Source organism: Macrotis lagotis, chromosome 1 (assembly GCF_037893015.1).
Source record: "Macrotis lagotis isolate mMagLag1 chromosome 1, bilby.v1.9.chrom.fasta, whole genome shotgun sequence".
NCBI classification, from domain to species: domain Eukaryota; kingdom Metazoa; phylum Chordata; class Mammalia; order Peramelemorphia; family Peramelidae; genus Macrotis; species Macrotis lagotis.
Genome location: NC_133658.1, coordinates 150,556,729 through 150,584,251, shown reverse-complemented (window position 1 = coordinate 150,584,251; position 27,523 = coordinate 150,556,729). Strand labels below are relative to the sequence as shown.

At 38.3% G+C, this 27,523-nt stretch overlaps 1 protein-coding gene and 1 long non-coding RNA gene across 2 annotated transcripts in view; one reads left to right on the top strand and one right to left on the bottom strand.

Annotated features, from left to right (window-relative positions):
* Window positions 1-7,124, top strand: part of GFRA2 (GDNF family receptor alpha 2) — a 95,868-nt gene extending 88,744 nt beyond the window's left edge. The window contains exons 8-9 of the mRNA XM_074209100.1: window positions 5,395-5,448; window positions 6,657-7,124. Of these exons, the coding sequence (XP_074065201.1) occupies window positions 5,395-5,448; window positions 6,657-6,779 (177 nt within the window). The 3' untranslated portion in view covers window positions 6,780-7,124. The remainder of the gene's footprint in view (window positions 1-5,394; window positions 5,449-6,656) is intronic.
* Window positions 7,125-7,800: 676 nt separating this feature from the next.
* On the bottom strand, window positions 7,801-17,994 carry LOC141504226 (uncharacterized). The gene is made up of 3 exons (XR_012473248.1): window positions 17,915-17,994; window positions 9,006-9,035; window positions 7,801-7,833 (listed from the first exon to the last, which is right to left on the bottom strand). It is a non-coding gene; the product is annotated as an uncharacterized LOC141504226 (long non-coding RNA).
* Between the last annotated feature and the right edge of the window lie 9,529 nt (window positions 17,995-27,523).

Genomic DNA, 27,523 nt, shown 5'->3' with positions numbered 1-27,523 from the left:
TCTCTCTCTCCAGGGAGTCTGATACTTAGGGTCTTCATATCCTACTCAAGTTTGTCCTATTCCTTAAAGTTTTCTATTTCAAAACAGCCTTCTTTCCTTTCCCATTCTATCTCCATTCAAATCTCTACCTCCTCAATTCCCCTAGGATCTTAGGTTGCAGTTAATATGAATCCCTTCAAGGTGTTAATAACTGATGCTGGCCTCTGAGCCCTCCCATGGAGTATTAATATTTTTTTAAAAGCAGAGGTTTATTAACCCAAATGCCACTTTAATTTTTGGAATTTCAGGCACTATGGAAAAAAGAAGTAAAGAAATTCAAGTTATGTGGAGGTAGAGGAGGTTTTGGGGGAATAAAGAAGTCACCAAGTAGGCAGATCTATCCACAGGGTCATCTTCCCCAAATTCTACTCTTCTTTGCTTCTTTGTGTAGTAGGGGTAATGGGGTTCCCTTATTTGTTGAACTGTGTCACTTCCCATGGATTTGAACATGTGCTCTGGTTCTTTGCTCTGGACATTTGTTATATCCCTTTGTTAGGACAACAAAACGAACATTCTGATCTTTGAGTACTGGGAACGTTTTTATATAGAAGAAGGATTAGATACATTTGAAAATTGCAACTAAAAAGTACCAAGAGCAATAACTGAAAGGCGAAAAGATACAAATTTAATTTTGATTTAAGGAAAAATTTGCTAGCAATTAGAGTAATTCGAAGGTGGAATAGACTGCCTTCACAAGTCATGGGTTCTCCATTCATTCAAAGGCTAGATGACCATTTGTTGAGTATGTTGTAGAAGAGAATCTTCTTCAGTATGGTGACCTGAGCCTATTTTCTCTTCCCCAAACAAAACATCCCATGTTCTAACTCTTTATAAAGTTATGGTTTTGTAATTTAGGAGGATAAAATACTCATAGAACTAATAAGAACCTTTTGGTGGCCTTGGGGAGGGAGGGCAGTTTCAGTAGAGAGGTAAAGATGGAAACAAGATTGTAAGGCCCTGAGAATTAGGATAGTGAAGAAGTGGGAGTAGCAGTTAGAATATGAACTCAAACTCAGGGGACCATTTCATTTTCTGTCTTTGTATCCTTAATACCTAACACAGTGGCATACATTAGGCTCTTAATAAATTCCTGTTTGAGTATAGATGACTCTTGCTAAGAGCTTGGCAGCAAAGGGGAGGAGCACAGTGTTTGGAATAGAGTTAAGAAAGACCCAAGAAGTCCACCTGAAATGGTCAAAGAGCTGCAATAGGAAACAGATTCCAATGATTTGGATCCTTCAGTTTGTTTTTGTTGTTGTTTGTTTATTTATTGTTTCTCCTTTGTTCTTGAAGAAGACCATGACTTCAGAGGTGCTGCCATGACAAGCAAGTGAATTAGATTTAAGTGAGGGAGGGTTGTGCAAAGTTGCCAGTCTCAAATTCTCCTTGGAAGCCATTTGGGTTCAGTGGCCAGATATGGATGAGGATGACTAGAGATGACCTAGATTGCCCAAGGTATACAACTAGTAGCAGAGCAGCTGGATGATGCAGAGGATAGAGTACCAACCCTGGAGTAAGGAGATTCTCAGCCAAATCTGGCCTCAGACCCTTCAAGTTTAGAAATATTAAGATAGAGGGTGGTGGAATGATTAACCATAAGGGATATGAATAAGATGGGCATGAAATTACTCACCCAACCAAAGAAGACTAGAAGAATCAATTTTTTCTTGATCTCAAATGAGATCATTTTACCACATTTAAAAGGAAACAGTACTTTATATGTATTGAATTTGTTATTCCTGATTGACTGGACAGATGGTTGTAATTATTGACATTTGCATTGTGCCTTAGAGTTTGCAAATCACTTTACATATATCAGTTTGAACTTCACAACAGCTCTATGATGTAGGTACTGGCTGTATTATTATCCCCATTTTTCAGATGATAGTCAGCTAGGAGGCACAGTGAATAGAGTACCAGACCTGGAGTCAGAAAGACTTGTCTTTGTGAGTTCAAATCTGGCTTTAGACTCTTACTAGTTGTAGGCAAGTAACTTACCCTGTTTGCCTCACTTTCCTCATCTATAAAGTGAGTTGTAGAAGAAAATGATAAACCACTTCAGTATTTTTGCCCAAAAAATCCACTTCTAGTCATGAAGACTTTTTTCATTTTTCAAATGAAAAAAACAGGCTCAGAGAGTTTAGGTCATATACTAATAAGTGTTAGGAATAGGATTTGAATCTAGTTCTGTCTGCTTACATTTCCAGCATTACCCATCCCTTCCACCCCCTTGCTTTGTTTTTGTCCCTTCTTTCTTAGAGGTTGGAAGACCCTCTAGCAGGAATATCTTCTACTATCATGTCCTTCCTCTTTGATTTTCCTTTACCCCCCTCTAAAGTCTGGGCCACCTCAACACCATGGGATCACTGAGTTGGAAGATCAGCATGACTCTTCATACACCCTGGATAAGCTGTTCTGGTGATATGGACAACCATCAGGTCCATTGTAGCCTAATGTGATATGGCCCATAACATCTGTTTTACTTTTATTACACAGACTCTCAGGCACTTCTATTTGTCATTCCAAATACCATCTAAGGTTTCATGGACTTTGCCCTTCACCCAGTTATGAAATTCTTGGGCTGCCTTGGGTCTCTTTCCATCTTCCTCAAAGTTGAATTCTCCATTTTTGTGTTATTTCCCTTAATAAGAATGTGAGCTCCTTGAGATTAGAGACTGTCTTTTTCTTTTTTTGTATTCTCAGTATTTAACACAGTGCTTAGCACATGAGAAATACTTTATAAATTCCTTTTCATTCATCACTTCTTTCCTAGAAACATCACTATGTTTAAATACTATTCAGATAAATTTTAAATCTGTAGAAGACTAGTAAAGGGGAAGGAGAACATCCTTAACCTTCAGAAATAACATTATGGAAGATAATTATGTGGTTATCTCATCCTACTTGGATCCACAGCCTATCCCCTGTTTCTCCTGATGAGAGGACTGAGTACACCTGAACCAGTATGCATTTTCAATATTTTTATGACAATATGGGTCAGATGACTGGAATCATAAATTTCTTTTCTTCCTAGTCTTCTTCCTCATTCCTCTTTTCTCCTTTTTCTTTTCAACCCTTTCTCTCTTCATTTGTAACCTTTTCTCATCCTTCCCCCCATTCATTCTCTTCCTTTTCCAGTATTCCCTTCTCTTCATCTTTTCTCTTTTCTCCCTTCTTTTGAAGGCTCCTAACAAGTCCTGCCAACATAATTCAATCACATACTTGGCTCTATTCAGAGCACATTAGAATTCAAACTTCATTTATATACACTTGGCTCAGCTGCTGAGAGATGGCAGAGACTTTAGCCTTGATGACTTGGCAATGGTGAGGCTTGCCTTGATTCTTCTCTCCATGGTTCACTTTGAGTTGTACTCCGCTATATCTGATTTTAGACCTTCCAAAATTGACTTGATCTCTGAGTTCTCCTTAGAGACAGAGGATTCTTGTTGGAACAGATGTTAGAGATCACCTGGAAGTGAAGAGACTTATTCAAGGTCACACGAAAGGATAGGTTCTAATCTAGCTTCTGGCTTCTAGTTCACTGTTCTTTCCTATCCTAAATTGCCCCCATAAAACTGTGGAAAATAAGGTTGAGCAGATAAGCTAGGATCAGACTATCATGCCTGACACTTCTTTGTATTATCTTGATATCAATATATTACTAATTTGGGTAGATCTCTCTGCAATGTTCCTATGATACTAAGAGGAACCATCATTATCATCATCATCATTGATTGCATTCTTGGGATGAGTCTTTCAGGGACATCTGGAAACCTTATTGAACTGCCCAGTTGCCATCTGCTATACATGCTTGTAATATTCTGGCTAGATCAGTGGTCTGTGTGTGATTTCTCAGTCTTTCCCATGGTTTCTGGTGTTGATAGCAGTAAAATAGAGTTGTTTTACTACCTTAATCATCATTAATAATGTGTCATACTTATGAAGAACCAGTATGATATAATAGATAAAGTGTTGAACTTGGCTTTGGAAAGAACTGAGTTCAAGTCATAAGTGACAACTTATTAATGGTATAATCTTGGGAAAGTCACTTAACCTTTCTAAGCTTCAATTTCTTCATCTATAAGATAGGACAAATAGTACCTTTTTCCAAATGTTTGTGAGATGATATTTGTAAAGTACTTCAAAGAATTTTAGAATACTATGTAGATGTAGATAGGGTATATTTTGCTGATATCTGTATATTTGTTTTTGCTATACCTGTAGTGAGGAAAAGTTGTACTGAACCATCTGTATTCTCTTAGCCTTTATTCCCTTTTGCTTCCTAGCACCAGAATTTAAGACATTTGACTGGGGAAAGGGAGGTGCAGTATAATCAGTTTTAGGACTTTAATCAGTTTGATGCTAACCAACTCAATCAAGAATTAAACATTTGAACCCTGACCTCTGAACTTTAGTACTTTGTTATACAGCATTAATCAAAGGAAGAAATATGGTCTTAGAAAAACATATGGTCTTATCCAAATAATTGGATGAAATCAACACCTTACCCACAGATATAAGGACATAAGAGAGACAGGTGGAAGGGGAGGGAGGGAAAAGAGAATCAGGGAAATTTGTTAGCCATTGTAATCATTGAAATGGGCTGGGTATTCGATGAAGGAGAGAGTGGATGATAGATTTGCTGAAGAAGGTAGGTGTTTGCCATATGCTAGTGGGGAAAGATCAAAGTAAGTATGGAAAGGGGAGGAAAAAGGGGTCTAGTAAGGAGGTCAGGGAGGCAAGTTTTTTTTTTGCAGAGGCAGAGGTATGGTTATATAGTAAAAAAATAGCAATAATAATCAATCTCATTTACATAGTACTGTAAGGCTGTGGCTCTGAGAGATAGGCAGTATAAGTATTATTATTATTCCTATTTCATAAATGAAAAAACATAAATCAATTGAATTCAATTTGATAAACATGTATTAAGTGCTTACTATGTGGCGCCTAATATCTAAATGCTCAGAATAGTTAATCTCAATGGTGATCAATTCTTGAAAGGTTGAATGACTTGCCCCTAGTGACACCACTAATAAGTGTCCTCAGGCCTCCTAATCCAAAGTTCAGCATTCTGTTCATTATGTAACTGCCTAAACTTGGGACTACCATTAGGAGACCTGGGTTCAAACCCTAATTGTATCATTTTGCTCATCCTTAAAAGGTGGTGACCTGCTGATATGGGTCTCAAATGAGAAAATGTTTGTGACAGTGCTTTGTGAATGGTCAAGGGCCATCCAGATGCTATTAAAAGTGATAATGACCCTGGAGAACTAAGGCAGAAGCTTGAGTCCATTGTTCTTTGCCTAAATCCAATCCCAGTGACTCAGTTCTAATAGGATGACTTTTCTTCCACAGGAGCAAGGACTGAAACTCAACAAGTCCAAAGAGCTGAGCACATGCTTCACAGAGGTAAGGAGGCAAAAGAATGGAGGTTGGGGAACCAGAGGAAGGGGAATAGCTGGGGGTCTACAAGTACAGCAGGAAGCAGACCTGAAGATAGGGTCAGGTTGGTCCCCGGAATCCAGGAACAACCTAATCTGACTCCTTCACCCCCTGTTAGGCCTGTGCTAAGATTCAACTCTAAATTGGAGGGACTTAATTTGTTCATTGGTGAAATCATAGTGGGCAGGGTTTGCTCTGGAAAACAGGGAATTGAAACATTTTCTCTCTAAGGTCCTTTCCAGTTTAAAATCCTATGAACCTATTGAAGTTATGGGGCCATAAAGGACATGAAATCATCCCTGTAGGAGAAGAGTCCTTTTATTTTCTTAACTCAAGAATTATCTTCTACGTGAAACCTTTCTTGATTCCCCCCCCCCAATGCTAGTGCCTTTCTCTTCATAATTATCTTGAATTAATTTTGCATGCATCTATGTATTTACTTGTTGCTTCTCCTGATAAGAATGTAAGCTCCCAGAGGGCAGAAACTATCACTTTCCTCTATGTACCCTCATTGGCAAGCATACTATCTACCATATAATAGATACTGAACAAATAATTCTTACATAACTTTTAAATGAATGAGTTTCTATTTTGGACAAAGACATCAAGAAGTTTACTGTCCAGTGAAGAGTGGGAATTAGTCATATACATCTAGATAATAGGGTACAGAATACATGGTAACATATTGTCAAATGATACTAATAGACCAGAGATGCTAGAGGAATTTGGAGGAGAGAGTTCACTGAGGTCTGGGGTAATCAGGAAAGACTATGAAAAATTTGACCAAATAGTAAAGCTTAAACAGAGATTCATGCAGAACATGAGGAAAAGCACCAGGATGCGGCTTTTTCCTCTAGTTTATCCTAGATCAAATGTTGGGGGGAGGAGTCTATTTAATCAGAGAGGACTTAGTTGGTTAATTCAGAGTCTCAAGCATGAATGGTCTAGTCTAAGGTTAGATCTTAGGTCTGGACTTGGGCGGGTGGGGCGCAGAATTCTTGAGATTTATTTTGCTTTTTCTTTACTAGTTACTATTCCTGCAAGGCATATTTCTTAACAGTATCAGTAGTTCTCCTTTCCCCTACAAAATCACTAAAGAGAGTAATGTTGATCACAGTCATACTAACTTTTGCTTTTCTTGTCTGTATTGGGCTCCTCCTGTCTCATGTATACAGCTCACCACGAACATCAGCCCAGGATCCAATTTTGTGGGATCTTCTGTCTCAGTTGATGGCCGGCCCAGACCTGTGATCGCCCTGACTGCAGCTACCTTCCTATTGCTGACACTGGCATTGTAGGTGTTGGAGAGGACCATATCTGAAGATTTCTAAAAGCTACAGAACATAATACAGGCATTCACTTACACATACACACACACACACACACACACACACACACACACAATCCTGCCCCACAAAATGAAACCAACATATGTACAGATACAGACACACACCAACATACACATTCCTTGCAAAAAAAAATTACCTTGTCTCTGAACTCATCTCCTCTCTGCTTTCTGCTCTGGAGAATTTTTTCTAAAGCAAACATACAAAACAGCTGATTGGCCTGAGAGCTGGTGCTGGATGCCCCCAGTGCTGGGGGGAGGGCAATTGGCTCTCAAAATGCTCTTTGCATTTTCTCAATGTTTCTTTTCTCCCTCCCTTTGTGGAAACAAGAGACAAAGGTGATACCGTGAAGCACTTGACTCTGGAAGGACCCAAAGCTGTGACCAGAAGAAACTGGAGGGAGATGTGATCCTGATACATTTGGAACTTGCCCATGGGACCAAACTCAGCAGCCTGGCATCAGTGTGTGTCACTGTGTAGTCAATGAGGCTGGGGGGAAGGAGCTGGCATTTTCTCATGGCCCTTCAAGAACTGTCTTCTTTTTATCCCTTAGTTTCTTTTTCTCCTTCCCCTGAATCCCATGCTCTTAGAGGGGCTGGGTATTACCTGTTCCAATCAATTTGTATGAAGATGTTTTTGCTCCCTGAGGATACCCTAGGATACACCTAAGAGGGGTTTGTGTGTGTGTGTGTGTGTGTGTGTGTGTGTGTGTGTGTGTGTGTGTGTGGTGGAGGGGTAGTGGTAGTAGTGGTGGTGCTGGGGAAAGATCTTCTGAGACCAAGTCCTTCATTGTGATTCATCCCTGAAGGACATCTCTGCTGAGGCTAAGGGGCTCAGCTATCCTCAGTGCTTATATAGTGGGCATCCAAACAATTTTGACTTTGAGGAAGGGGGTGGGATCCTTACTTTCACCTTCACGGTGAGAGTTTTAAAAAAACAAAACAAAGCAAAGCAAAGCAAAGCAAGTACTTACTCTGTTTCTAGTTGGTTCACTTGATGGATTTCCCTTTAAAGAGAGGAGCAGAGAGCAGCAGGAGAGGCTACAGTTAGAAGTCTATACATGTTTAACTCTCTCTTCCTCTCTCACTTTCTCCTTACCCAGTCCCTCCTGAGAAATACATAGACTGTATGTATATAGTGAATTTTCCTTTATTGACATATATGTATATATACATCCCATATACATATACTGTGTGGTTTCCCCTTCTTTCCTTTTTATAAGAAACTAAACAACAAAAAAATTCCCAAAAGATGAACGAAATGTATTGTAAAGTTTATTTTTTTTAATAATGTTGTCTATAATGGAAAAAAGGAAATTTAACCCCCTTGGATTCTTGGTCCAGACTGACCAATAGGGCTGGAAAAGGGTGGGGGTAAGTGACCAATATTCACGCTTAACCAATGGTTCCAATAAATGTAATCGGAAGCAATTTGCTTTCAACTTCACTCTAGGTGTCTGTCCCCTGCCTGCTGTAGTTTTTTCTTTTGGACTCAGCACCTCTGGGTTCTCTGCCTTTGTTCCTTAGAAGGTCTGGGCAAAAGCTGAGCGGTTATATATGTCTACTATATGGGTTGGATTTTATCGTGAAGTTCAATAGAAAGAGAAAATATTCATCTGTAGACTAGGAAGCCTATATAACCCAGGCTATCCCTGATACCATTTTTCTGAATAGTTAGTTTCAGAAAAGAAGAGTGGAACAATTGAAATTAGCCACTTTCTGATTCTACTTTTTAAATTTATCCAATCTGCAATTACCTTTGGGATAGCATTCCCATTTTTCATTGAGTTGAATGGCCCCAATGTCTATGACTCAGTGACATATTTCTAGGAGGTAGAGATCTTTATCCATGACATGTTTTTGCTTCTTGGTCTCAGAGAGAAGGATGGATAACCATTCAAAATGATGTGACCAAGGTGGGGGAAAAAGCCAAGAGAATACACTTGTTCTTTCTTCCCTCTCCTTTCCCCTAGTTGCATCATCATAGCATCAAGTCTATCATAAAGAGGGCTAAGAAGGTGTTGTTGGAAATGTGAAGGGCACTGTGTGGTGAATCAACATTGCAACTGAGGAGGACTCAAACCAGATGGTTTCAAATTGACCATGAGGAAATCCTTCAACAACTGCACTTTCTGGCTTACCCAAATGTATCATCATTAAGTTACTTAACAATCATCACCTGAAAGGAGCTGGTCCAGATCTCAGCACCCTGAAAATACAAAAACTGTTAAACATAAGTTCAGGCTGAAAAGAACCAAATACTAGGCTCTAATTACCTGTACTGAAAACACAGGCAAGTACAGTGAGTTTACTGGACCACTAGAAGTGTTTATCAGCCTGACCTTGGCATATTCTGCTTTGTGGGGAAACTAGGCAGCTGCTGACGTTGTGTAATTTGCAGGCCACTGCCTGGAAAGCTTTCACTATCTGCCTCCCTAGATAGGATAATTTTAAAAGAGGACACAAGTCCTTAGCCAGGGGCCAACTTGACCAGGGGCCATTTGTTGGTTTTCCAATGTGAGCATCTATCCTTTTGAAATGGACAAAGACTCCAAATTAGAGCCTTATTTTCTAGACTTAAGAAAGTGTTAGTAATTCAGATTGAATTTAAAAAGTGGTTATGAGTATATACTTCTCTCCTCCTGCTCTGAATATCAAAGAAAGCTAGTGGTTAAACATATACTAGCATACCCTGTCCTTAACCCAAAGGAATTAATCTCTAAATAGTTGAATTTCAGTTATGACTTGGAGGAAGAATGTAAACACTCCTGTTATGAATTAATTTATCAGTTTTTGAATTATTCAAGAACTCAGTAGCAGGGTAGGGAAATGATTTGCCAAAAAGAAGGAAAAGGACACAAAAAGGGAAAATGGAGAACACAGAATCATAATAACCTCACCTTTATGAAATAGGAGAGTGCTTTTTTCACAACACTGTGGAATAGGATAGAACAGCTATTCTTATGCCCATTTGACAAATGGGGAAACTTGGGCTTAGATACTAGAATGATTTACAGTCATATAGGTAATAAGTAGCAGAGCAAAGACTTTATCCTTACTATCTAATACTGGCCTCAGTATTTTTTCCCACTCAAATTGACTTTGCTTGCTTCATAATTTTGCTTAGGGCAAACATTTTGTCCCAACATTTTGTGCCTATACTCCACAGGCAGAAAAGTCCATACAATCAGTCTGTTTTGTGCTGCCTATACATTAGGAATTGTTACTGGCCCAGGGCATGAGACTATTTGTAAGCCTATTTCAGTTTTTGTTCTCAACACTGTAATAACTTATTGAATCCAAAACTTAGCTGGAAAATTTCATCTCATTTTGACCTTCTATGCCTGGAAAGAAAAGATCATTGTAGAGAAACTAAGGAATTGGCCTTTTTTTAGGCTGGGGGTAGAACACAGACTAAGCTACTTCCAGAGGGAATCTTCTGCTGCCTCATTTCCCTATTTATAACATTGATTTAATAATATCCACCCTCTCTGGACCTTAGGGATGCTAGGGAGGATAAAGCAAACTCCTTATTATGTTAAGTAAAGTTAATATATCCAGTCTTCAATACCTTCCTATGTCTATATTGACAATTTTTTTGTTTGTTTGATTTGGATCTGGATTTGTGAGTTTCAACAGAGTGGGAAACTCTTGGGTATAATTCTGGAATCACCTTAACTTAATAGAGTTGCCTTGACCTGAGAGTAAGGACTTTGCCCATTAGTAAATTTCTGTCATCAGTAAGACTTGAACCCATAAATTCCCTCCTAAGACTGGGGTTCTATCCATAGAGCCATACTACCTCTCAAGTTCATGTATAAATAATAGAAATCATGTTTTTAGAAAAAATATACATACTTGCAAAATTCAAGTTATTTTAAAACCTTAGTCAATCATAAAACTATTACCTTCCTCTTTGAAAGAAGGCAAATAACCAAGACTTGAATGCACATGGAGAGATGGTAGACTGGAAAGAATGCTGATTTGTCATGAATGAGCCTGATCTTCACTTCCATAGCATCTATGTAACTTTGGACAAGTCACTTAACCTCTGTGGATCTCACTTTTCTTACTTGCTAAATGAAGGAGTTGGACTTGATGACCATGATTCCTTTCCAGCTCTCATCTATGATCCTCACATTAGTAAGACATGTCTTTTCCCCTCCCCCCTACCAAATAAAAGAATTCTAAGGTATTTCTTGGGTTTAGTGGGGCAGATTGACTCCTTCGGTGTTTCCAGTTGCAGTTCCAGGTAATAAGGATAACAATGTATAATGATAGAGGGCTTCATGGTTTGCAAAATCCTACCAACAATACTTTGAGTTAAGTAGTGGAGAAATCTCATAATCAGTGACAAAATCATAGTCAGTGACTAAGAAAAATTGAACCTTGACCTATTTACTCCTAGTCCTATGCTCTTCTTATTTCATCCCACCATGATGATGATGGCTACTTGGGATCCTGCAAGACTTTATGAAAGAAGTGCAATTGTGAATGAAAGGATGGACCAATGAATGAAAAATGAAAAATCATTTATTAACTACTTCCTATATGTAACAGGCACTATGTTAAGCACTTTGAATAGAACTACAAGAAATTCTAAGAGAGTGCTTTTTCCTCAAGGATCTTTCATTCTAGTGGAGGAAGACAACACAAAGTGATGCTTCAAATGGGGAGGACAATTTTAAATGGTGGCCTGTAAGACAGTAAGAAGCACACTGTTAGTTAAGAAGTGGGATAGGGCAATGACCTTTTGGAAGGGGAGACAGAGACCCCATGATAGTATTCTAAACCTGCTGCTGGGAAGGCTAGCATGAAGGACAGAGTAGGGAGGAGTTGACTCTAGTAAACCTCTGATAGGTTCCCATTTTCATTAATTATTCTTTTTTTCCTTCACAAGTTGAGGCAGGAGCAGGAATGACTAGCTCAGTGCAAGAATTAGGTGGCAAGAGAAAATATAGAGAACCCCTGGGAACTTGGGTGCCAAAAGATGAGCCTGGATGCTAACTGGTTCACTAATTATTCTTAGTAATAAGATGCTAAATTCTATTGATGCTGATTGCTAAAGAAATTCAAGAGTTATCAATGTTTTCTAAATCTAGTATACTGGCCAAAGTCCTGATCACCCCTTCTTAATTTTGATTCTAGTGGGGTTTGAATGGTCTGGTCTCCAAGTATGGGTAGGGAATCTAGTAACATCTGGCTAAGGTAAAGAAGAGAGGAATGGTACAGGAGCTGTAATTGTAAGTAGGCTCAGTGAAGTTTGGTTGTGGGAAGGGTATTTTTAACAATAGGTAGTGATTGACAGTATCATGGAACTGATGTGACATCTTGAGAGTAGAAGAGGTAAGGCTGAGAGGAAGTGACTTTATAAGAGGACTGGTAAAAGAGAAGAATGTATGTTGCCTTTGAGAGTTGTTTGATTCTTGGGGTAGGGATAGGGAAGAGATGTCATCTTTGAAGAACCAAAAATGGTTGGATGAGGAAGGAAGCATGCATTGAGACTGGGGCACAATGGAAAGAGAATTGAATTGGAATTAAGAGATTGGGGTTCTAGTCCTCTCTCTTACTAACACATTTTGTGTCCTCGGGCAAGTCATTTCCCCCTCTATAATTTCATCTTCTTTAAAATAAGGTGGGACTAGAAGATTTCTAAGGCCCCTTACAGCAATAACATTTATGAGCTTCTAACTGTCAGCTATTTCTAAAACTGTTCTGCCCGCCCAGCCTGAAACAGCCTGGAATGAGACAAAATCAATCTCCCTCTCAGCAAACATAACTACTCCGCTTGGCTTGGTCCAATTTCTCACCCTTCCTTGTGAAAAGAAGCATGGGCTGCTTCAACAGTGCTCACTTGGGGTAAGGCAGGGAGGGGGCATGAAGGCATATACTGTAACCTCCTCTTTTTTCTTAAAAGATAACTAACTTTGAAAACCAAATCTGCTTCCATGAATGCCAAAATTCAAAACCCAGTATGAGTGTCAGCCTGGCCTCCTTTTGACTAATCTGAGAATATTGCCAGGGTAGATTGCTCTGAAGCCATAGACTGGTAGAAATATAGTCAGTCAAGAAACATTTAATAAGTAGGGACTATGTTACAACATTTTGCTAATGCTAGCCCTGAGAACACAATGAAAGGCAAAAAGACAGTTTTCAAATAGTTCATTTTTATGGGGGAGACAATATAAAATAATTATGTGCAAACAAAATATGTGCAATGTAGATGGAATGTAATCTCAGAAGAAAGGCACTTACCATGGGGGCAGTGGGAGGAAAACTGGAAAAATTTTATGCAGAAAGTGGGATTTGAGTTTTGAAGGAAGTTAGAGAGCCCAGGAAGCAAAGGTGACATGTGAGAGCACTTCAAACATGAGGGAAAGTGAATTCAAAGGCACAAATTACAGAGATGGCATGTTCAGATGGAAAAAACCAGCAAGAAGGCAGGCATCACTGGATCTGAGAATATATGGAGGGAAGTACAGTATAAGAAGACTGGAAAGGGAGGAAGGAGTCAGGTCATGAAGGGATTTGAAAGCCAAATAGAGGATTTTATTTTTTATCTTATAAGTGATAGGGAGCTATTGTAATTTATTGAATGGGGATGGAGGGGCGATATGATCAGACCAGAATTTTAACAAGATCATTTTGGCATCTGACTGTAGGATGTACCAGAAATGGGAAGGAATTGAGTGAGGTAAGAAGACCAACCAACAAGTTATTGAAAGACTTCAAGATTGAGATGATAAGGATTTTCATCTGAGTGGGAGAAGTATCAGAGGAGAGAAAGGGGCATATAGGAGAGATGTTGTGAAGATTGAGATGGTAAGATTTAACAAAGAGATTGAATATAAGGAGATAATGAGAGAGGAAATGAGGATGACATCTAGGTTTGTGGACTGGGTGCCTGGGAGGACAGTGGTCCCCTGTTCAATAGTAAGGTAGTTAGGTAGAAGTGAGGGCTTGGAGGGAAAGATAATGAGTTCAGCTTTGGACATGATTATTTTTGAGCCTCAGGTTTATTTTGAGCATTACTAGAAAAGAAGTGAGAATTTCCTCTTTGAGAAATCATTCAGAAACAAGGGTCCCGACTCCTGAATGTTCTGGCTCTTAAGCGGTTTGCCCTAACTCTCCAGACACCAAGGGCAGTTCTGATCGACCAAGACAAAAGTCTAGGTCTTCTTTTCTTACTCCACTAAGCTCTAGGATTTTAGAATTGTAGAGAAGATATTGTCAATTCCATTTCCCATGATACTTGAGAGAGAGAAATCCTCCTTCATGGGGAGAAATTCCTTGTTATCACATTATATGTGAGCTGCAACATAGTGATGCCCATCAGCACAAACTCCAAGTGAGGGGGTTCTTTCATGTGGGAAGCTTTAAAAAAAGTACTTCCTAATTATTGCTTCACAGTCTGGCAAATGTGGAAGTGGGGGTAGGATCAGAAGAAAAGGCAGCTAAGTGAAAACAAGACAAATGCTTTGAACCTGACCATAGTTTTTCAATTCCAGTGTCCTGTCTGGATTGTGAAGCTGTCTTGGAGAATTGGAGCAAGTGACTTTAGAGTTTATTGGGCATTAAAGTCAGTCAGTCATTCAATGGATAAATATCCTTTAAATGTCTACTATGTGCCAGATACTTTGTTAGGTGTTAGGGTTGCAGTTCCAAAGAATGAAAAAATTTTTTCTCCTAAAAGGCTTATAGTCTCAGGTACAGAAAAGTGCATCTACAAATATATAAGGAATAAGTATGAAGGAAAAAATAATCACAAGATATTTTGGCTGAGTGGGCACAGGGTGTTGAGCAGGATTAGGAAAGGCTTCATGAAGACGGTGGTGCTTGAGCTAAATCTTAAAGGATGAGAGAGATTCTATAAGGCAGAGGAACAGCTAGGACAAGATCCTGGAGATGGCAGATGTTGTGGAGGTGGTAGATGTTGTATCAAGGACAGAAGAAGGTCAGTTTGATTGGATTGCAGAGTGCAGGGCAAGGACTAATGACTAATAAAACAAAAAGAGGTTTGGCACCAGGTTGTGAAGGGCTCTGCTAACAGAGGAGTTTGTCTTTTATCCCATGGATTGTAGAAATGGAAGTTTTCTTCAATAGGTTGGAGTACTCTGATAGGTTGGAGTAAATTGAAGACATAAGGGGAAGGTAATAAGTTTTTATACAGCACCTGCTTTGTACCAACCACTGTTTTAAGTATTTATTACAGATATCATCTCATTTGATCTTCACAGGAATCCTATGTGGTAGGTGCTATTATCCCCAATTTACAGGTGAGGAAACCAAGGTTAAGTGACTTTCCCAGGGTCACAAAGTGAGTATGGATCTGAAGCTAACTTTGAATTCAACTCTTCCTTACTCTAGACCTGGAGCTCTAACTTTTATTACCAGCTGCCTCAGTAGGGTTGGGACATGGTCAGAACTCAAGGAAAATCCCTTTGGCAGGTGCTTGCAGGATAAATTGAAAAGGAGAGACCTAAGGCAAGGAAACCACTGAGAGAAACCATTGATTGATCCATATACTATTAAAGTAAAAAATTTAGTCTTGAAAATTTTCCCCTAATTAATGAGGTTATTTCACTATCAAGTATTATAAGTCTTCTCCAGACTGAAAAGGCTGGAAGAATAGTAGGAGAATCAAAACTGATAAGTTAATTTATGATTAATTGAGTTTGTGCAATGAAATGGGGACCCCACCCTCTAATATGAAGCTCCCCCAACTCTTGGATAACTTTCCACTGTCTGGGAACTGGGAACATTATTTAGGAGGCGATTATTTTTCTCCTATATCCAGAGGTAGGATGTTAGGTCAATTTATCAATTAATATTTATTAAACATCTACTATAGAGAGGCACAGTGTTAAGCATTGTAGATAGAGTAGATTGAAAATCAACCTGAGTCAGAAAGTCCTGGGTTCCAGTGCTCTCTTTGTTATACACTGTATAACCTTAGACAAATTACTCAATTTCTAAATGGCTCAGTCAACTGTCTGAAATGCCAGCTTCAATTGGTAGAGGAAATGTTTCCTTTATTTGGACTTAGGCCTTGAGTTGTCTAAATCTATTAACATTTTAGAAGAAACAGTGTTCCTTAGTATATATGTTGAATATCTCTTATCAACCCTCTCCTGCTGCCCCCAATCAAATTCCAGGAGCAGAAGAGAATGAGCTTTAGTTTTTTTTTAAATCTTTGAATCCCCAATGCCTAGCATACTTTGTGTGTGGCTCAAGATAGATACTTGATGAGTGTTTGTTGAATGAATGCAAGTACATATAGTAACTTGAACCAAGCTGAGTATCTTTAGTCTAATAGCCAATAAAAGTGATTTGAAATTAGAATATCGAGGCACCAACCTGGGCAAGCCTGGCCTTGGAAGCAATTCAATACATACAATGTAATTGCTTTCGAGCTCTGGACTGCCCAAGATGGAGCTTTAATATTCTACATCCAAATCATTTTTATCTGGTCATTAGATTAGGCAAAAAATTAGTTTGGGAAATGTTATTTCATATCCATTATCATATGTGATTTTCCACAACAAATTTTGTGAGGTTAGGAGGGCTAGTGTTATAGCATTCTTCCCCCTATACCTGAAGAAACAGAGGTCCACAGAGACTTGTTAGGTGGGATGAGAACCCAGGTCCCCTTGCTCCCTAGCTTAGGACTCCTTGTGTCCTTGAAAACAGATTCTCTTAAGTAGGTCAAACACTCCCCCTGAAACCTAGTTTGCATTTAGGAATTTGTTCTGCAACATCCATTTCCCCCTTTAGAAGTGTAAAGGGGAACTTTTGGGAAGCCTCATCCATACTCATGAGTTCAGTTGGGGGTGTATGAAAGTCTGGGGAGAATATTGATCACTCTGTGGATGTCAGTAGTTGAGCTGATGAAACAGACTTGGACTTCTGCTGAGGGCAACTCAGTTGGGTTCCTCTATAAGCAGCTCTGCCCACTTATCAAGGTGACTGGCATTTGAATTTTTCCAGTCTGCTCCTCCAACAACTGACTCATCATTGACCTTCCCAATCTGGTCTCACCAAAATGAAACTTCTAGTTTTGAAATGCTGGAGTTCTATACATATACAGCCTGAGAGAAGTGATATAGCCTATACTGTCTGTGCAATACTGCCACTCTTGATAAAGCCAGCAGCTGGCATAAGAAACTCTAACTGGGGCTCTTGTTTGGCCTTGGAAGGGTTAAGGAAAAGAGAGCCTGGATGGTGGAAAGAGGGAGGATGGCTTTGTTTACTAAGGGGGAAAATAATGATAATCAAAAAGGGGAAAAATCAAGTCTTGCTGGTTCAGGTATGTGATTGAGAAGGGCCATCAGTGGAAGGGCGAGGAGCTTGTTAGAAATCACCAGGCCATTATAACAGAGATCAACAGCTGCCTCTCGAAATGGGAAGGAAATAGATACAATCTCAGGAGGATGATAAAATTGAAAGATTCCAATGTGCCTGGGTGAACAAACATAACTTCATAAAAAGCCTATTCTGTTGAACAGCTTTCTTTATGATAATTGTATCTTGCCTTCCATCCATGATCGAGAATGAGAACAATGGGGATCAGGAGATGGGGGGGGATGTTAGAAGGGGAGTCAAAGGGAAAAGGCAGAGGTGAGACCTTGGTAATCAGTCCTGAACAGTCTGGTAATTGAGCTCTTTGGTCCTTTAGCCAAAAGACAGCTAGAAGACAGAATGTATTGAATACTGTATCCAAGTCAGGAAGACCTGAGTTCAAATGTGACCACATTGTGTGAGCCTGTGAGCAAGTCACTTAACCTCTGTTTATCTCAACTGTAAAATGGAGACCTTAATAACACTTAACATCACTGCAGTGAATGAGACAATATTTGAAAATACATAGTAACTGGTACTTAATTTGTTTGTCCTTTAAGGAACAAGAGTGAAGTGAAGAATGGGGACAGCACTTTGGGAGATGCTCTAGCTAGGCCATAGAATCATAGACCTAGAGCTGGAAGGGACTTTAGAAGTCATCTACTACAATCCCTATATTTTACAAATAAGGAAAGTGAGGCAGCAGGGGAGGGGTAAGAGAAGGTACATGGGGTGAATGAAATGACTCACCCAAGGTGACAGAGGTTATAAATGACCTAGTGAGAATTCAAACTCAAATCCTGAGATTCCATGTTCAGTGTTCATTCTGCTGCTCCATGCTGTGCTAGACAGAAAGAAATTTGGGAAGGCTTGTATTATTTAATTCATAGAGCAGAATGTAGAAAGGGGAACAATACATATATTGATCACAATAATGTAAGGGAAAACCACACAAAAACAATCAGAACATAGATCAATGAAGTGGCTCCGGAAGACTGACAGTGAAATGTATTCCCCAGCCCTTGTTAGACAGGTGATAGGTAAAGGTAGAAGAGAAGGCAGGCCTTAATTAAAGGTTTATTTGCTGAACTTAAAAATGTTAAGTGCCTACTGTATACATGGCAGCACAATGAAATGGCTGTGGTTATATGAAAATGGCAAAAGAATAGCAAACCTGCCCACTATTCTTCAGTTGGGTATGTTGTAGGAGTTAGCTTTGTTTTCTCATTCTAATTTCTCCACATATAAAATCAAAAGACACAGGCCTCCTCCAAATGATGAATGCTCTTTTTATCTAATGATTAAAATGTTTGAGGCTATGCACTGCTTCAGAACTTTCTGGAATGTGTTAATTTAGAGATCTAACTATGGTTAGGTGGAGTTTGTCCATCAGGAAGCATCGCCAGTTAATAACAAGCAATTAATGAATGCCCACTGTGCCAGACCCTGTACAGACTGAAGTTACAAAGAAAGGCAAAAGATAATCCCTGCCCTCAAGGAGCTCATAATCTAATGGAGTAGACAAGGAAACAAATGTGTACAAACAAGCTATGTTTAGGATAAATAGGAAATAATAATAGAGAGAAGGCACTAGAATTATGATGGAAGTGAGAATGACATCCTGTATGTGGAAGATGGGATTTTAGTTGACACTTGAAGGAATCCAGGGAAGCCAGTAGGGTGAAGATTAGGCAGGATTATGTTCCAGGGATGGAGGATAGCCAGAGACAACTCCCAAAGTCCAGAGATGGAGTATCCTGTTTGGGAAATAGTAAGGAGGTTGATGGTATTACTGAATTGAAGAGTAATGGGGGGAGGATCTTGTGGAAGAAGACAAGGAAGGTGGAGAGAGGCCCTAGGTTATGAAGTGCCTTGAATGGCAGAGGATTTTGTTTTTGATCCTGGAGATGATAGAGAGCTTTTGAAGTTTATTGAGTAGGAGTGACTTGACTGGTGTGGGATACAATATATTCATAGATGAATAAATATAGACTATATACAAAATAAAAAGTTATTTAGGGAGAGGGATGTTTACAACTCAAGGAAGCAGGAAAGATCTCTTGAAAGAAGTTATACTTGAACTGAGACTTGAAGGGAGTTAAGGGTGGTTCATTAGAAAGTAGCATGGATTTGTGACAGAAAGGCATAGAAGTAGGAGAGAAAGGAAGGGCGGGGGAAAGGAAATATAACAGTTCAGTTTTTGTTGGAGCATAAATTGGGGTGGAAAATCCTTTACTATTCTCCTGCCATCTTCCTTTGAAGACTCACTATCTTTATCTCTTCCCCTGCTTACCTTTCTCTTTTTCTCTCCTCCCTTCCTTCTTGGTGTTCTCTCTCTCTCTCTCTCTCTCTCTCTCTCTCTCTCTCTCTCTCTCTCTCTCTCTCTCTCTCTCTCTCCTTCTCCCTCTCCCTCTCCCTCTCCCTCTTTGTGTGTGTGTGTGTGTGTGTGTCTACCTTTCAAGCTCTTTCTTTCAAGGTCTGTCAAAAGGAAGAAGTATGAGTTCAGCATTCTTTTTCATAAAGATTCCAAGGGAAGAATTCTTTGGTGATCATATGGCCGTCATTATGACTTTTTTTGTGCCACTGACCACCATTGATGAGTAGCCAGGGAAAGCAAAAGAATTTGTGGCAGGAGTAATATCAATATTATTAAGGAAAGGTCAGTAGTGGATTAGTGGAAAATCCTGGTAGGTTGAGACTTCTTTCTTTCTTTCTTTCTTTCTTTCTTTCTTTCTTTCTTTCTTTCTTTCTTTCTTTCTTTCTTTTTCTTCCTTCCTTCCTTCCTTCCTTCCTTCCTTCCTTCCTTCCTTCCTTCCTTTCTTTCTTTCTTTCTTTCTTTCTTTCTTTCTTTCTTTCTTTCTTTTTCTTCTTCTTCTTCTTCTTCTTCTTCTTCTTCTTCTTCTTCCTCCTTCTTCTTCTGCCTTCTCTCTAGGCTTGTACAATTCCAGTAAATAACTGAAATGATGTCCTAGGGTTATTCATTGTCAGATATCCTGGAACTAAAACTGTTTTTTGATAAGATTCTGATGTCATTTTAGTGGATAAGCTATTTGGTTAAGACCCAGTATGGATTCACTTTATATGGAATTTTGCTATGTAGCAGATAATGTTAGAGTGAGGTTTCTCTTACACTACATAACAATGTAGTGTAAGAGAAACCTTGGATAGGCAGGAAATCAGACAGCAAGCATTAATAAAACATTGACTCTGCATGACCAGACACTTTGATAAGAATTGGTATATAAAATTTGTTAGATCCCTGCCCTCAAGGGGCTTATATTCCAACGTGTGGAGACAAAGTACAGAAAAAGGAGCTGAAGATGGTTGGGGGTGGTAAGAGTGGCATAGTAGGGGCATAACAAATTCAGAGCTAAAAGGGGAATGAAGCATACCTGACTGGTGTCTGTCTTCAAGAAGGAGGCTCCAGAAGGAAATGCACCAATGGGAAAAGGGGACCTACTATGCTGAGGGATATTCCAGAGAAAGAAGGTCAGGACCTAAAGGAAATTCCTAATTAGAAGACAACTGAGACATAGCAGTGAAGTCAGGGAGAGCCTGAAACATAGCCAAGTTGGAAATGAATCATAACAAGCCTAAAGATTGAAGCTCTCTATAATAGAGGCTTTGAAAGGAATTTACCCATGGGGGAAGGAAGTTATCTGAATTATATGAGACATGAGATCATGTAATCTATCCTAAATTTGTAGAAGAATTCTTCTTACAGCAGCTCCAGCAAGTGGTCAATCAACCTTTGCCTAAAGACCTTTAGTGAGGAAGAACCCATTATCTCCCAAGGTAGTCTTGTCCACTTTCCAGTACATATGGATTAGTAATCTTGAAATAGAAAACTAGACAAAGGGAAAGAAGATAATCAAATCCCATAACCTCAGAATTGAAAAAAAAGATCTTCCACTTGAGAGGTCATCCAGTGAAGCCCTTCTCTGATTCATGAATCATCTCTATTATTGGCAATATGTCATCATTTATCTTTAACTTGAACAGAGGTTTGAACAAGATCTCCTGAGGTTAATGTAGTACCCTGCTCTAGGCACAGTACTCTGGAGTAGGGATTTAATTGTAGGTGCCACATTTCAGAAAGGAAATGGATAAATTGAAGAGCTCTTAGAAGAGGGCAGATATCATGGTGAAGGATCTCAAGATTGGGTTATATGAGAATTTTTTGAAGGAACTTAGCATGTTTAGCCTGGAGGAAAAAAATCATAATGGTCTTTAGGTAGCCAGATAATTTATGCAATGTGTTGAAGAAGGGTTAAACTTGTCATATTTGGTCCCAAAGAGGTAGAACTTAATGCAATGAAATGAATGGAAGTTTAAAAGAGTCATATTTAAACTGAATGTCATGGGGAAAAACAAACAAATAAACCCTTTCTAATAACTGTTGCTATTCAAAAGCAGAAGGGGCTTCCTTGGGAGGTAGTGAGGGTTTTAACTCACTGGAGGTCTTCAGGAAAATGCCAGAGGAGCATTTGTTGCTTAGGTGAATAAGAGACTTCTGGATTCCGTGGTCACTGAGGTCCATTTCATGTTATGATATCTTATGAGTATTAGATTTTGAGAGTAGCAATTAGGTCAAAAGTTGCAGGCTGAAGGGGCCATAGGATGGAAGTCACTGCTCTTGATGAGTTCCTCCTGTCCATGTTTATTTAACCAGTTCTGCAACAAAAAGATTACCCTGATAAAATAGGTGAAATATTTACTGGTTATACGGGAAAAGAATGGTAGTTACTTGGCACAATGGGAAGGGTTCAGAACTGGAAATCAGAAGACCTCGGTTCAAGTTCTGGCCCAGACACTAACTAGGTGTATGATTTAGGTAAGACATTTCTCCTTCTTTGATCATCAGTTTCAAGTCTGTAAAATGAGGCATTTGGACTAGATGAATTCTAAACTTTATGATTCAAATTATTATACCCAATCTTCTCTTTGTCTCACTTTTCCTTATCCATTCAACCTATCCAGAATATTGGAAGAAAATCTTTAAAACACCAGTAAGATACCTACTGAGTTCAACCAATAAAATTGCTCATGGGTAGACCGAGCTAATATGGTAAAAATGTCAATTTTACCTAATTAAGTCAGTGGCATACTAATCTAAAAATTACTTTATTGAGCTAGGAAAAATAGTAATAAAATTAATATGGAAGAACAAAAGATAAAAAATATCAAGGGAATTAATGGAAAAAATACAAAGGAAGGTGATCTGACTGTACCAGATATTAAAATCATATTATGAAACTGCAGTTATCAAAACTGTTTCATACTGAATAAGAAATAGAGTGGTGAATCAATGGACTAGATTAGGTACAAAAGAAACAGTAGTAAATGACTCTAATAATCTACTGTTTGTTAAACCCAAAGACTTGAGCTTCTGGGATAAGAACTGACTCTTTAACAAAAATTGCTGGGAAAACTGGAAAGTTAGTATGGCAGAAATTAGGCATAGACCAACTTCTCACATCCTAAATTAAAATAAGGTTGAAATGGATGTAGGATTTGGTCAAAAATGGTATTATCATAAAGTAGGAATAGTTCATCTGTCAGTCTGATGGAAAGGGGAGCAGTTTATGACCAAAGAAGAGATAGAGAACATTATAAAATGCAAAATGGATAATTTTGATTATATTAAATTAAAAAGGTTCTGCACAAATAAAACCCATGCAATCAAGATTAAAAGGAATGCAATAAGTTGGGAAACCATTTTTACAACTAGTATTTCTCATAAAGGACTCAGGTCTAAAATATATAGAGAACTGAGTCAAATTTTAAATGAATACAAAGCATTCCCCAATTGATAAATGGTCAAAGGATATGAGCAGGCAGTGCTCAGATGTAGAAATTAAAGCTATTTATAGTTATATGAAAAAATGCTCTAAATCACTATTGATTATAGAAATGCAACTAAAAACAACTCTGAGGTGCCACCTCAAACCTATCAGATTGATTAATATGACAAAAAAGGAAAATGATATATGTTAGGGGATTTGGGAAAACTGGGATATTAAAGCATTGTTGGTAGAGCTGTGAACTGATCCAATCTTTCTGGAGAACAATTTGGAACTATGCTCAAAGGGCAATAAAACTGAGAATACCCTTTGATCCAGCACTATAACTAGGTCTATATTCCAAAGGAATCTCAAAAAAAAGATTAAAAAAAATCCACAGGTACAAAATATAGCAGTTCTTTTCAAAGTGGCAAAGAATTGGAAATTGAGGGAATGCCCATCAATTGGGGAATGACTGAACAAATTGTGGAATTTGAATGCGATAGCATTCTATTACTCTCTAAGAAATCATGAGGCACGGGACTTCAGAAAAGCCTGGAAAGACTTGCATGAACTGATCCTGTGTGAAGTGAGCAGAACCAGAAGAACTTTAAACACACCAACAGCAACACTGTGTGATAATCAACTATGATAAAACTCGCTCATCTCAGCAATACAACAATCAAAGACAATTCTAAAGGCTTGTGATAGGAAGTATCATTTACAACCAGAGAAGGAATTATGGAGTCTGATTGCACACCAAACTTTACTGTTTTCAATTTTAAAATTTGTTTTATGTTTTTTTCCCTCTCATGTTTTTTCCTTTTTGTTCTGATTCTTCTTTCACAGCATGCTTAATATAGGAAAAAAAGATACCTACTGAGAACAAAATATGCACCATTCTAGTTGATTTTATTTCATTTTTTTAAGGAATAAAAAGAATGGATGGAACAATAGGAGATAAAGGAAAGGGAAAGGATTTGGAAATAGTCTGGTAAACATTTTGAAGTGGCTATTGAAACAAGTCTCTATAGGAGATTTTGATCAATCAGTCTCCATTCCCTCAGCCTCCTTTTACTTTAATATAACAGAATCCTAAGGCAGCAGCAACCACAGAAATTTCCATAGCACAATCTTGATTAATTGTAATAATTAAAGAATAAGTATCCTGGTAAACAAATTATCTGTGTACCTGAAAAATTATTGTTTTTCACTATTATTATATAAAGTCTTTTAAATGTGTACTTGTTGACTTTTCTGCTTTGGTAAGCAGAGTAGGCAGAATTGAATTTTTCTTTGATGAAAAATGTTTTTACATGATCTTGGGACAGCCTTCATTTTCACATCATTGATCAATGTTCAAGATGTTTTACTGACATGTGCATTATCCCCCATTCATTCAAGAAACATTTAGCAAATATTTAGAACAGAAATTCTCAAAGTATGGTCCTTGAATCCCTAGGGATCCCCAAGACCTTTTCAGGGAGTCCTTCAGGACAAAACTGTCATCTTCATAATAAGATATCTTAATTTTGAATGTAGCAAATACTGATAGTTATAATCCATATAAACAATTTAGATATCTCAATAATTTTTTAAAAGGATGAGTTTGACCTGATTTAGATGAGTGCCATAATTCTAGATATTAGAAAAGATACAAATTTTATATTAGACACAGTGACATAATCAGATCTGTTCATTAAAAGGATTTTTTTTTTGGCAGCAGAGTATAGGATGAATGAGTATAGAGGTGGAAATGCCTTAGTAGACTTTTGTATAAATCCAGGTGAATGCTAATGAAGATCTGTATGTTGTTGGTGTTTGTATGAAAAGAAAGGAAGGGATGCTTGTCAGAGATGTTAGATATGGAATCATGAGAATTCATTTGTAAAGGGTCAGGAACTCTAAGACTATAAGAAGGACCTATTAGCTAAATGGAAATGCCCATAGAATGATGGTGAAGTCAGAAAGAGAAGCAGGTTTGAGTAGGAAGATAATAAACTGTTGAGTTTAAGGTACTAATGAATATCCAGGTAGCTATTCTTGTAAGCCAAGGTTTTCAAACTGTGGTTCATGGACCTCTGGGAGACACTAAGATCCTTTCAGAAAGTCATGAAAGGTAAAAAATATTTTTATAATAATACTATGATGTTAGGGCAGCTAGATGGCTCAGTCTATAGAGTGCTGGGGTTGGAGTCAAGAAGACCTATGTTCAAATATGCCCTCATACACTTATTAGTTGTGTGACCCTGGGTGAGTCACTTAGCTCTTTGTCTCAGTTTTCTCACCTCTAAAATGAACTGGAGAAGGAAATGTCAACCTACTCCAGTATCTTTATCAAGAAAATCTTAAAAGGGGTCATGAACAATTGGACACGACTAAAATGATTCAATTAAGATGTTACTTATTAAAATACACCACCTTTTCTCAATCTGGGTGCAACTTGGATTTTCTCATATACTTCAACCAGAGCAAGATTTCACAACAGATAAAGTACAGAAGTAGATATGGGAATCCAGCTATTTTCTATTAAACCAGATATTAAACAGGTTTTCAAAAATGTAACACAATACTACTCTTCTCACTATTTTTTTAAAAACATTTTTGGGGTGGCTAGGTGGTATAGTGGATAGAGCACTGGCCCTGGAGTCAGGAGTAGCTGAGTTCAAATCTGGCCTCAGACACTTAATAATTACCTAACTGTGTGGCTTTGGGCAAGCCACTTAACCCCATTGCCTTGCAAAAAAAACTCCTAAAAAAACCAAAAGAAAATAAAACATTTTGATAAAAAATGTTAAGGTACTACTTAATGGGTTTGTTACTTTTCTTATTTTCAGGTGGATATTATTATTATTTTTTAAACAATATAGCTTTAGAATTTATCAGTTTAAATTTCTAATGTGGTGAAAATTGATAGATATTATTTGCATACCAAGAAGAGTTCTTTGGGATCTTCAATAATATTTAAGAGTATAAAAGATTCTGAGTAATTTTTAAAGGTATTAAGGGGTCTTGAGACCCCCAAAGTATGAGAATTGCTGCTATAGCACTTGGGGTCAACCTTTTGGGAGGTTGACTGGGACTAGGGGTAAGTCATCTTGGGAGTCATCTATATAGGGGTAATAACTGAAATCTGGAGTATAAAAGAGATAGCCAAGCGAGAAGAGAAAAGGTCAGGGAAAATATAGGAGGAAGGGGTACAAATGGGGAAAGTAAGTGTTTATATGCCACCTATTATGTACCAGACCCTGTGCTAAGCATTTAAAAAAATATCGTTGTCTCATTTGATTAAATGATTCTTCAGGGCAGGTACTATTATTATCCTCATTTTGTAGTTGGAAAAACTGAGGCAAACAAAGGTTAAGTGAGTTGCCCAGGGTCTCATAGCTATCTAAGGCCAGATTTGAACTAGGTTTTCCAGATTCCAAGTTTGGTGCTCTATCCACTGTACCACCAGTTGTCACTTATATACTTTAGGATCAGTCATGAAAAAGTTTGGAAGAAAATATAGAAACAGAAACTTATAGGAGCAGATATTTGGGGTTAGAAGGGAATCAGAGACCATTTAGTAGAATCTTGTAGGCATAAAAACTGAATGGCAGATTTTATATCTATTTAGTAATTTACTCAAGGTCACACATGTAGTACACATTAGAGGGAAGATGAATTCACATCTGAGTCTATTGACTGAGCTCGTTTCTCCTGTCCCAGACTGCCTCTGATTGGTCAGTTCCTCTTAGAGCTTCCATTTTTAGGGAAGTTTCCAGGTCAGCCAAGTCACTCCTTCATTCCTCTCCAACATTCTTCTTCCCCCCATTTCCCAGCATTCTTCACAGCCTAAAAGATATCTCTGCCACCATGCGGTAGGACCCCTTTCCCTCTGGAAGTTAGCTCTCTAAGCCCCCAGGTGGGAGAGGAACCTCAGGCCCTATCTCTCTCAAAGTCTACACAGAGAGAACATGGACCTGTTGCCGATAGAGAAAGTAGCAGAGGAATGACAGATTTTATATCTATTTATTCCTTTTTAAGATGGAGTTTTTTGAGAATACCCTATATTATGGAGTAATTGGAAGTTCAGGAGCCAGAGTCCATGGCAGGATTTGTCAGTCTAAGTATGAATGAATCAGTAGTAAAACAATATGATTAGTCCAGTCCCAAGTCAGGTTCATTGACTTGGAAGAGAACTTGGTAGAGCAAAAGGACTTGTGTAAACTGTTTTCTATTTGAGCCCATTCCTCCAAAGCACCAAGGTGGAGAGTGTGTCCCTAGATATTGGGGAGAAATACTTATATGTCTTTTCTTATTATATCTTCTCAGTAAATATCTCATTTTCAAAACTAATTGATGCTGATTGGTTAAATTATATTGGGGTGCTAGTTTCTTGTATGTGTTTATATTCATACCAACTCCACTCTCATGGGGGCCTCAAGCTATCTACCTAACTACCTATCTCTCTGTCTGTTTGTCTGTCTGTCTCTTTCCCTCTCCTCCACATATGCATGTAGGTATATTTAAAATATACACAATTTGCATGACTATATGTATATATTTCACATGACACATGTGCACACACATT